Source organism: Neophocaena asiaeorientalis, unplaced genomic scaffold (genome assembly GCF_003031525.2).
Source record: "Neophocaena asiaeorientalis asiaeorientalis breed wild unplaced genomic scaffold, Neophocaena_asiaeorientalis_V1.1 scaffold247, whole genome shotgun sequence".
Taxonomy (NCBI): Eukaryota; Metazoa; Chordata; class Mammalia; order Artiodactyla; family Phocoenidae; genus Neophocaena; species Neophocaena asiaeorientalis.
In genome coordinates this window covers 189,601-201,717 of record NW_020174930.1, presented here as the reverse complement: position 1 = coordinate 201,717, position 12,117 = coordinate 189,601, and the positions used below count along the sequence as shown (strand labels likewise).

At 37.7% G+C, this 12,117-nt stretch overlaps 1 protein-coding gene and 1 long non-coding RNA gene across 5 annotated transcripts in view; one reads left to right on the top strand and one right to left on the bottom strand.

The window, feature by feature from the left end:
• Window positions 1-5,046, bottom strand: part of ZNF782 (zinc finger protein 782) — a 59,949-nt gene extending 54,903 nt beyond the window's left edge. For 2 of the 4 annotated variants that reach the window (XR_003005477.1, XM_024761414.1), the window contains exons 1-3: window positions 4,940-5,028; window positions 3,278-3,365; window positions 2,698-2,748 (exon numbers count right to left, since the gene is read on the bottom strand). Coding sequence is in view for 3 of the 4 variants with exons in the window: in XM_024761414.1 (XP_024617182.1) it covers window positions 2,698-2,712 (15 nt within the window). In the remaining variant the exon portion in view is untranslated. Of the gene's footprint in view, window positions 1-2,697; window positions 2,749-3,277; window positions 3,437-4,939 lie in introns of all 4 variants that reach the window. The other 2 variants (XM_024761415.1, XM_024761416.1) reach the window with 2 other exon arrangements.
• LOC112410708 (uncharacterized) lies at window positions 3,455-11,272 on the top strand. Its single transcript, XR_003005478.1, has 3 exons — window positions 3,455-3,863; window positions 5,543-5,630; window positions 11,226-11,272. It is a non-coding gene; the product is annotated as an uncharacterized LOC112410708 (long non-coding RNA).
• The last annotated feature ends 845 nt before the right edge of the window (window positions 11,273-12,117 follow it).

Here is a 12,117-nt window from a genome sequence, read left to right as displayed (position 1 = left end):
TATATATACATTTGTATAACTGAATCACTTTGCTGTATACCTGAAACTAACACAACATTGTAAATCAACTATATTTCAATACATTTTTTTAAATGCCAAAAAAGTTCACCACAGTTAAAAACAAAAAACAAATGCCTTTATGGCAAAAATTTAAAAAACATGAGCAAGGCAAAAATATGAAAAACTAGGAAAATTGTGCAATTTATATCACTGAAAAATGGCTATAAAGATATACTGGATATATTAATTAAAATCAGCACATCAACAGGAAAACAGTAAGAAATAAACAGTTCAATAAAAAATATAGATGAATTACAAACAAAAAAGATGTTCCACCTCACTCATGAGAAGAGGAAAGCTTGTAAAACTAAACTTGAGTTATCATTTTTAATCACATTAGTAAAAATTCAAAAAGTTTGATGGCACACTCTATTTGTAAGGTTGTGGAGAAGAAACACACACTCCTAGACTGTTGGCTCTACCTTAAATTACCTTCAGAATCTGACCACTTGAAAGCAACTAACACCCTTAAATGATCATCATTTATTGCTAGGATTATAGAAATAGCCTCCTATATTGTTCCTGCTTTCACTACTACCCCACTAAGGTTTATCTTCAAAATGTAGAGTTATTCTTTTAAACTGTAAGTGAAACTATCCTTTTGACTCAAAAGAATAAAAATGAAAACCCTCAAAACCCCACATTGCGAGAGATAATGTGTTAATGTATTGGAAGACATTTTGATCAAGATGTTAATTCTCCCCAAATTGATCGATATTACAGATTCTATAGTCAGTGCAGTCAAAATCAAAATCTCAGCAGGCTTTCCTGAGATAGACAAGCCAATTTTCAAAACTTTCTATAGAGAAGCAAAGTACCTAGAATCTCCAAAACACTCCTAAAAAAGAACCAAGTTGGAAGACACATATTATCTGATTTCAAGAGTTACTATAAAGAGACATTCATCAAGGTAACGTGGTATTAGCAAAAGGATTAAGGTCATCAGATGTTAACAGAGTCCACATAGGTATAGAGAATAGACTTGTGGTTGCCAAGGGGGAGGAGGGGTGAGGGGCGGAAGGATTGGGAGTTTGAGATTAGCAGATGCAAGCTTTATATATAGGATGGATAAATAACAAGGTCCTACTGTATAGCACAGGGTACTATATTCAATATCCTGTGATAAACCATAATGAAAATACAAAAAAGAATGTATATATATGTTTACCTGTGTCACTTTGCTGTACAGCAGAAATTAACACAACATTGTAAATCAACTATACTTCAATAAAATTTTTTAAAAAATAAAAAAAAGAAGTGAACAGAATCCAGAAACAGACCCAAACATAGGTTGCTAGTTGATTTCCCTCAGAGATGCCAATGCAATTCAATGGAGAAAGGATACTCTTGTCAACAAATGGTGCTGACAGGTGGGTATGCAAAGGTAGAAAGCGCAAACATGGCAAGTGCACGTTCCTCTACTCCCAATTCCTCTACTCTATTCTGCCAGCACAGAATACTAAGACCCTCAGACACAGAAATTCTTAGTTTTAGATTGGGCCAACGAGAACATACTTTGTCCTTTTCTGATTGGCAAGCTTTATACTGAAATAAAATTTTAAAGTTGATCTAAAAAGGAAATTATTGATATAACATAGATTTTGAAATCCTAAGAGAATACTATCAACAAGCTCATGAAAATACATTTAAAAACATAAATAGGGACTTCACTGGTGGTCTAGTGGGTAAGACTCTGTGCTCCCAATGCAGGGGGCCCAGGTTCAATCCCTGGTTGGGGAACTAGATCCGATCCCGTATGCATGCTGCAACTAAGACTCTGCGTGCCACAACTAAGAGTCCGCATACCACAACTAAAGATCCTGCATGCCACAACAAAGATCCAGTGTGTCACAACTAAGACCCTTCAGAGCCAAAATTTAAAAATAAAAATGAACAATTTTCTATGAAAACGTAATGAGGAAAGTTACACTAAAAAAAACCATACAAATCCATCATAGACTTATGACCAATAAATTAATCAAAATCTTCATGCAAAAAGTCTTCATAAGGCCCTAATTTATAGGTGAGTTTAACAAAATCTACATGTAACACAATTTTCTCATCTAAATTATTATTAAAGAAAAGGAGCAGGAAAATGTCCCATTTCCTTTTATGAGACTATGACCATGATACCATAATTGGACACAGAAACAAGAAAGCATAGTCTAATCCAAGTTGTGGATACAAAAATAAAAATCCTAAATACAGTATTAGCAAAAAGTCCTAGGAAGATATGTAAGAAGCAACTTACCACACTTATTAGCAATTAGGGTCTACACAGGGATTTAAGTTAACATTAGAAAATCCATTATACTGTTTACAGTATTTATAGATTAAAGGAAATAAGCTATAGCTTTGCTCCAATAGATACACAAAATGTAATCAATGTAATTTAATGCACATTCATGACTAATGTGAAATCTTAACAAACAGATACCTGGATGCAACCTTCTTACCCTGACAAAGGTAACCTATCAAAAGCTGACAGCAAACATCACAATTAATAGTAAAATAGTGTATATTATCCCTCAAGATTGACTTGATCTATTTTTATTTCTTTTTCCATTTAATGCATGGATGCTTCTTAACCTTATAAATCCACAAAAATGCAAAATGGGGAAAGAATAAAGAGCTCACCTGAGGTATGTTCATTTTCTGCTCTTGGGAGAGTAGAGAACTGTGGTTCAGCTGAGGGGACAGAAAGATGGGTGTCATGAGACATAACCTGTCTTATAGCTCCTAGATTCACTCCCCAAGATCTCAGCACCCCAGTTGGGGATAATCTTCCTTATAGGCATAGGGCCCTCTCAGCCTTGAAAAGGCACTACAGTGATCACATACAGGTGGCACCACCTGTCTTTGTGTGACTCTGAGATGACCATGAGGATTAAATCTGCAGTTTTTAACTGAGTGAATGTAAACTTTATTCAATCATTTTAAAAATAATGCATGTGTCCTAACACAAGTAAATAAAAACAACAGAAGATTAGCTGAATTAAATACACCAAAGGATAAGACACTATACTTTCATTAAAATTAACGTAGCAGAACAATACTCAGTATGCACCATTTATCTATTTTTCTTATTAATATTATTTACCCGCTGGTATATACAATCTACAGAAAGCCTAATAAAAGAAATGGGATGCCTTAAGGCAGGAAATTTTAATTGTTTCAGCCGTGATATATTTGTCAAAAGGCCCTTTTGGTGACCTACCTGTGAGAGGGCGAAGTGCACTGTTTTCCTGATTCTGTCACAAACTGGGTTTCCCTGGACAAGTCACTGAACTTTTCAGGCCCGATGTCTTTAAAGATTTCAAGAGAGTTAGAAATAGATGACCTTGGAAAACCCTTCACATATCATCATTCTGGGATCCTGTGAGGTCAGCATATCACTAGTGTCACATGTGGTGATAGACACACGTGACAGCAACACAGCATCTTTGGGGGGGGCATTTAAGGGGAGTGGAGACAGCATTTCCTCCCTCTGCCTGGTTATCCCTTACCCCCAGACCTCACCCTCACAAGCTCTCCAGCAAAATGGCCTTTCCTGAATAGCCTGCCCCTGGACCAGTTCAGCTCACCTTGCTCTCCTCAAGGCTGGCCCAAACCCCCCACTGTCACATAGTCTGGTGGCTTCTGGAGATGGATGGGGTCATCACCAAGACTGGCTCATTCTGAGCAGGGAGATTAAGAACAGCTTCTGATCTTGCAAATCTAGGATCTGCTCCTTTCTGGGCTCTTCTGTCTCTGCTCTGAGGCTCTGGAACGAGGTCTAAGGTCATAGGGGTGCTCTCTTCCAGGTAAGACTCCTGTTAACAGAGACTCCCTGTTAACAGAGACTCCCTGCTTCCTACTTTACAAGGGTCACTTTGTTTCCAGGTAACTGAGTCGTGGATCCAAGAAACAATTCATTTTAGGAGCAAAAACCTAATTCTTGGAATTCATTATAATACCAGACTTAAAAGACAGACAGCCTGACAATGCAGAAGGGGCCAGGGACCTCTGTCTGCCCCAAGTGACCTGAAGAGACACTAGAAATCCCAGAATACATTTTGACACATGGTAGGATTCCATCTACATTCACTTTCCCTTATACTTCTGGGAACCAGCGACAGGCCTCTTTGCTAAGTGCTGTGAAGGCTACAATGTCGGTATTAGGTAGGTGTGATATTTAGACAAAGCCTGAGGCTGTAAGTAAAGCACACCTGCCCTTGAATTTAAACTCCCTCACTACTAGCTTGTGACCTGACCACACCGTTCCACCAACCTGAGCCTCGGTTTTTGTTAAAGTGGTAGTGAGAAAACATAAAGCCGTCCAATGAAAAGAATAAAGTGTCTTCCAACTATAATAGCAGTTGTCACTTACTCAGTGCTCAGTATCTGGCACTAGTCTAAATGCTTTACAAGTGATGACTTAGATCTAAGTTTCAAAACAACGCCATGAAACAGTCATCATTAGTATCATTTTCATATGAAATACCTCTTACCCAGGTTCCTTCTGTAACCCTGCTTACAGGTGACAGACCTGTAATTTACCGGGCCCTTCTGCTCCAGAGCTGGGGCTCTCATCGCAGACCCCTGGCCACCGTCAGCACTATAAATTCACTTTGCCCCCTGCCGCCGACATGGGCTTTTTTTCCCCGAGCACACGGTCCCCACACACCCAGGCCTACACTGAGCACCTGCTCTTAACCGGACCAGCCCGACCTGTACCCCGGGAGCCCGAGGGCCGGGGTCACCCCCTACCGGCCTCCCCCAGGCTGAGGGCCCGCCCGGGCGCATACACCGGCGTTGGTGGGAGGGAGTCCCAAAGATTTTCCGCTTCCATCCCTAGGCACAAATGCACCCCTCTCAGCTGGTGCCCCCGCACTCTCACCCCAGGTGCGCACCCTTCACTTTCCGAGCCGACTCCCAGCTTCCCAAACCTCTTCCCTGGAGTCTAGAGAAGACGAAAGAGGAGGCGGGGATACAGCCGCACACGCGCAGAAGCAGCCCAGAATCCCCTTCCCAGAGTGCCGCGCGGTAAAACAGAAGGATTCAAGACTACATTTCCCATAGACCTCCGCGTCCACTGCTGCGGTCACTCTTTAGGCGTTTACGCATTTTAGAAAGCTGAAGGGAGATGTCTTACAAGTGTCTTGCCCAGCTTCTCAAGGATCCTGAAAAGAACGGGTTAAATATCAACTTAAATGCCAGATGCAAAGGGTGGTCCCCTATTGGCTCCCAATTGAACCAGCAGTTTTTTCATAAGTCATTTGGAGACAGTTGGGGAAACTTGAATATGGATTGGATATTGAAAATGTTAAAATTACCATTACGTAGGTAAAGTATGAAAAAATTTTGAGTTACGTAAGAAAATTGGTTTTGTAAAAAAAAAAAAAAGGCAGGACGACTGAGGTATTTAGTATTGAAATTAAATAGCTGTAAAATTATAATTTTGTAATTTTTCAACTTGGGACCTCTACATGTTTCTATACAGCCAACAGACCCATTAACACCTAAGCCCCGTGCTGGCACCCCTGGAGCCCAGTGTGGAGGTTCAACTGGAGGTCAAGGCAGTGCTGCAGGTATAGATGTATTGATATATAAGGAAGCTGTTAGTTTTTATGACTCAACATTGTTTTCAGATGAATTCTATTATTGTTTCAACAAATTTTGTTAATTAAATTACGTTGATCTTGGATTTCTGTGCACATAACAAGTTTGCCTGCTTTTTGCTGACATACGTAATTCTTTGTCATTCTTTAATGAATTACAAATAACAGCACAAAAATGCTGGTCAAACTGTATTAAATCAATATTACATTAAATCAATCATAATAGACTTTAACATAAATTTCACTAACGGAAAGAAAGTGGTCACTACATATGTTCATGGAACAAATATTTATTGAAAACTTGCTGTGCGATAGACATCATTCTAGACGCTGGGATAACAACATCAGATAAAAGATATTAAATTCCCTATCCCCATGGAGTTTATGATCAGGGTTGTTGTCAGGGTCACCTCAAAAAACACATGTCAATTGTTAAGAAACAAAAGGACACTTGAGTTTAATAAACGGGGGCTCCAAAAACATGGGTAGGGTTGGTGAAGCATCCTGTAACTGATGATGGTAGGGACCCATTATCACTGTCAGGCTTATAGTGAGGGTAAGTAATATTACCAGAGCCTGGCAGAAAAGGCTACACTATGAGAGCTGTGGCCTTAGGAAGAGAAACATTGTAATGGCCATTACATGGCTCTGCACAGCAAGCCAAAATTATAAATACACAAACCTCACTTGTTTTCTTCCCTCTAATGTCCTATCCTCTCTTAAGCATTTGTAAGCCCTATTCAGTACCTATTCCTAGAACTTCATCCACATCTGTCTCCTCCAGACATCTTATTCCAGTCTTATTCTTGTCTAGCCCCCCTCTACCCGTCAACTCATTGAGCTTTGGACATGAATCAGTATAAATCTAACCTCAGGACACAGCTCTTCTTCACAAAGTGAACTACTAAATATACCTCCTTAAAATTTGCCCCTGGGCAGATTTCTTATCACTACACATTTGAGAATCACTCCTAAGTGAGACTGTAATTGCAGTAGCCATAACTTCCAATGATGCTACCATACATTGTAGATCCAGTTTGAAGGAGATTCAACTGGTAGATGGCACAGGTCTCCCTTAGGGACTTTTGGGGAATGATTAATTGTATATACTTGTGTTATATACTTGTGTATATACTTGTGTTAAGTTACGAGAAATTTTGTCAAAAGGACCCAGTCTCTCCTTTACTTGAAGCCTCCTGTCTATAAAGTAGGATATATCAAGGACTGTGAAAGAGGATCTGAATCCCTTTTATGATGACTTGTGTGTTCTGCCCACGAGACACAGAATTTCATATAGGTATATATGTCAAGAAGTATCTTTGTAGGGTGCCCATCTATTCTATTTCACAGACTTCATTATTGAAGAGCCACCACCACAGATGTATTCAGGTTACCACAAAAGATGGCTGCACGTCAAAAAAAACTTAGAGAGTTTTAAAAAATATTTATCAGGATCTCGTTAGAGAAATACATATTTCATTGGTATGAAATGCAGCATGGGCTGCTCCTGAGTCCATCGTGGGTATACGCATATTGATAAATTTGCCCCTATCTAAACATAATTCATCTCTCCTGGTTTAATACCCTAAGGATCCACCCAAATATATGCGACCAAGTTTCTGCTTGTACTACTGAGCAAGATCATTTTTTAAAAATTGAAGTATAGTTGATTTACAATATTATATTAGTTTCAGGTATACAACATAGTGATTCGATATTTTTATAGATTATACTCCATTTAAAGTTACAAAATATTGGCTATATTCCCTGTGCTATATATTACAACTTTGTATCTTATTTATTTTATACCTAGTAGTTTGTACGTCTTAATCCCCTTCTCCTACATTGCCCCTCTGCTACACCTCTCCCATTAGTAACCACTAGTTAGTTCTCTGTAAGTCTGTTTTTGTTTTGTTATATTCATTCATTTACTTTTTTAGGTTCCACGTATAAGTGAAAACACACAGTATTTGTTTTTCTCTGTATGACTTATTTCACTAAGCATAATACCCTCCAGGTCCATTCATGTTGTTGCAAACGGCAAAATTTCATTCTTTTTTATGGCTGAGTAGTATTCCATTGTATATATACCACATCTTCTTTATCCATTTATCTGTTGGTGGACACTTAGGTTGCTTCCACATCTTGGCTATTGTAAATAACGCTGCTATGAACATGGGGGTGCACATATCTTTTCAAATTAGTGTTTTTATTTTTTTTCAGACACATATCCAGGAGCAGAATTGTTGGATCATATAGTAGCTCTGTTTTTATTTTTTTGAGGAACAGCCATACTGTTTTCCATAGTTACTGTACCAATTTACATTCTCATCAACAGTGTATGAGGGTTCCCTTATCTCCATAACCTTGCCAACATTTATTATATGTTATCTTTTTGATGATAGTTATTTGGACAGGTGTGAGGTACTATGGTGATTGATTTGCATTTATTAGTGATGCTGAGCATCTTTTCATGTGCCTGTTGGCCATCTGTGTCTTCTTTGGAAAAATGTCTATTCAGGTCTTCTGCCCATTTTAAAATAGGGCTTTTCTTTTTATGTTGAGTTGTATGAACTCTATATTAACCCTTTATTAGAAATATAATTTGCAAATACCTTCTCTCATTCAGTAGGTTGCCTTTTTGTTTTGTTGATGGTTTCTTTGTTCAAAAGCCTTTAAGTTTGATTAGGTCCCATTTTTGCTTTTGTTTCCTTTGCTTTAGGAGACAGATCAAAATATATATATATATTGCTAAGACTTATCTTAAAGAGTGTACTGCTGTTGTTTTCTTCTAGGATTGTTATGATTTCCAGTCCTATGTTTAGGTCAATCAATTTTGGGTTTATTTTTGTATATGGTGTGAGAAAATGTTCTAATTTCAATATTTACATGTAGCTGTCCAGTTCTCCCAGCACCACTTATTGAAGAGACTGTCTTTTCCCCATTGTATATTTTTGCCTCCTTTGTCATAGAATAATTGACCATAAGTGCATGGGTTTATTTCTGAACACTCCATTTTGTTGCATTGATCTATGTGTCTGTTTTGTGCCAGTACTGTACTGTTTTGATTACTGTAGCTTGGCAGTAAAGTCTGAAGTCAGGGAGCATTATTTTAGGATTATTTGTTCTACTTCTATGAAAAATTTCATGGATATTTTATCTGTAGATTGTTTTAGGTAGTATGGACATTTTAACAATATTAATTCTTCTAATCCACAAATATTGGATATCTTTCCATTTATTTGCTTCCTATTCAGTTTCCTTCATTAATGTCTTATAGTTTCCAGAGTTAGGTCTTTGACCTCCTTGGTTAAGTTTATGCCTAAGATATATTATTCATTTTGATGAAATTGTTCATAGGAATGCTTTTTTGCTTTCTCTTCCTGATAGTTCAATATTAGTGTACAGAAAGCAACAGATTTCTGTACATTGATCTTGTATCCTGCAACTTTTCTAAATTTATTTATTAGTTCTAGTAGTTTTTTTGGTAGAAACTTCAGGGCTTTCTAAATATAGTATCATGTCATCTGCAAATAGTGATAGTTTTCTTCCCTTCTAATTTGAATACCTTTTATTACCTTTTCTTGCCTGATTGCTGTGGCTAGGACTTCCAACACTATGTTAAATAGAAGTGTTGAGTGGGCATTCCTTCTTATTCCTGATTTTAGAAGAAAAGTTTTCAGTTTTTCACCACTGAGTATTATGCTAGCTGTGAGCTTGTCATATATGGCCTTTATTATGTTGAGATATGTTCCCTCTATACCAATTTGTTTAGAGTTTATCATGAATGAGTGTTGAATTTCATCAAATGCTTTTTCTCCATCTATTGAGATGATCATGTGATTTAGATCCTTTTTTTTTAATATAGTGTATCACATTGGTTGATCTGCACATATTGAACCATCTTTGTATCCCTGGAATAAATTCCTCTTGATCATGGTGTATGATCCTTTTAATGTATTGTCGAATTTGGTTTGCTAATATTTCATTTTGTATCTATGTTCATCAATGATATTGACCTGTAATTTTCTTTTTTGTCTGGTTTTGGTGTCAGAGTAATTGTGACCTCATAGAATGAGTTTGGGAATGTTCCTTCCTTTACAACTTTTTTTTTGTGTGTGTGTGGTACGCAGGCCTCTCACTGTTGTGGCCTCTCCCATTGTGGAGCACAGCCTCCGGACGCACAGGCTCAGTGGCCATGGCTCATGGGTCCAGCTGCTCCTTGGCATGTGGGAATCTTCCTGGACTGGGGCACGAACCCGTTTCCCCTGCATCGGCAGGTGGACTCTCAACCACTGCACCACCAGGGAAGCCCCCTTTTCAACTTTTTGGAATAGTTTGAGAAGGATAGGTATTCACTCTTATTTTTATGTTTGGTAGAAGTCCCCTGTGAAGCTGTTCTGTCCTGGAATTTTGTTTTTTTGGGGAATTTTTTGATTACTGATTTAATTTCAATACTAGCAATCAGTCTGATCAGATTATCTATTTCTTCCTGATTCAGTCTTGGAAGATTGTATGTTTCTACGAATTTATCCATTTCTTCCAGGTTGTCCAATTTATTGGCATATAACTGTTTGTAGTATTCTTAGGATTTTTTTTTTGTATTTTTGTGATATTGGTTTCATTTCTTATTTTGTTTATTTGGGTCCTCTCTCTTATTTTCTTAATGAGATTGGATAAAGGCTTATCTATTTTTTTAGCTTTTTAAAAAACCAAAAAACAACACTTGGCTTCATTGATCTTTTCTGTTGTTGTCGTTATTTTTTTTGTCTCTGTTTTATTTATTTCTGCTATGATCATTATTATTTCCTTCCTTCTCCTGACTTTGGGCTTTTTTCTTCTTTTTCTAATTTGTTTAGATGGTAGCTTAGGTTGTTTATTTGATATTTTTCTTATTTCTTGAGGTAAGCCTGTATTGCTATAAACTTCCCTCTTAGAACTGCTTCTGGAAAGTTGCATTTAATTTTCATTTGTCTCAAGATATTTTCTGACTTGCTCTTTGTTTGTTGACCCATTGGTTTTTTAATAGCATGTTGTCTAATCTCCATGTGTTTGTGTTTTTTCCACTTTTCATCCTGTAACTGATTTCTAGTTTCATACCGTTGTAGTCAGAAATGATGTTTGGTAAAATTTCTATCTTCTTTAATTTGTTGAGACTTGTTTTGTGGCCTATCATGGGATCTATCCTGGAGAATGTTCCACATGCATTTGAAAATATTGTGTATTATGTTTTTATTGGGGATTGAATGTCCTGTAGATATCTATTAATTCCAACTGGTCTAATATGTCATTTAAGGCCAATGTTTTTGTATTGAATTTCTGTCTGTACGATCTTTTCAGTGATGTAAGTTGGTGTTAAATTCCCCTACTATTATTGTATTATTGTAAATTTCTCCCTTTTATGTCTGTTAATATTTGCTTTATATATTTAGGTGTTCCTATATTAGGTGCACATATGTTTACAAATATTATAACTTCTTCTTGTATTGATCCCTGTATCATTAAATAATGCCTTTCTGGGCTTCCCTGGTGGTGCTGTGGTTGGGAATCTGCCTGCCAATGCAGAGGACACGGGTTTGATCCCTGGCCCGGGAAGATTCCACATGCCGCCGAGCAACTAAGCCCGGGTGCCACAACTACTAAGCCTGCGCTCTAGAGCCCGTGTGTCACAACAACTGAAGCCCAGATGCCTAGAGCCCATGCTCTGCAACAAGAGAAGCCACGACAATGAGAAGCCCGCGCACCACTCGCTGCAACTAGAGAAAGCCCGCATACAGCAAAGAAGACCCAACACAGCCAAAAATAAAAACAAATAAATAAATAAATTTATTTAAAATATAATGCTCTTCTTTGTCTTTTGTAATAGACTTTTTTTTAAAGTCTACTTTATCTTATATGTGTATTGCTACTCCTGCTTTCTTGTCATTTCTATTTGCATGAGATAGCTTTTCCCATCCCCTCACTTCCAATCTTTGTGTGTCTTTAGCTCTGAAGTGAGTCTCTTAGATGGATTTTGGTTTTTTCATCCAATCAGCTACCGTATGTATTTTGATTGCAGCATTTAGTATTGAGAAAGATCTTGAGTTCCTTTTGTGTGTGCTTTTTTTTTCTGGATTAGACCTTGCAATTTTCCCTCCAAGCATAGTTGGTTTTTAAATTCCCACTATGCGCCTGGAGTCAGTAAGGGAGGTTGTACAGGCAGACCCTGAGGAGAGTGTGCACTCCCCTAGAAGAGGGATGAGTTATATTAGGATCACTCCTTAGTATTAGGTGAGAAAGAAATGAGAGCGCCACTGTTAGAAGTCAGTTAATCACTTCTTTTTCATATCTGCTAATAAACAGTAACTTTTAGTCAACCTTAGAGGCCTTAAAATTTCAGAGAGCATTTCAGGTACAACAATCCTGAACTGCCTCACAAGCTTCAAGTGTCTAATTTGCCAGGTAAGGTGTACAGAGC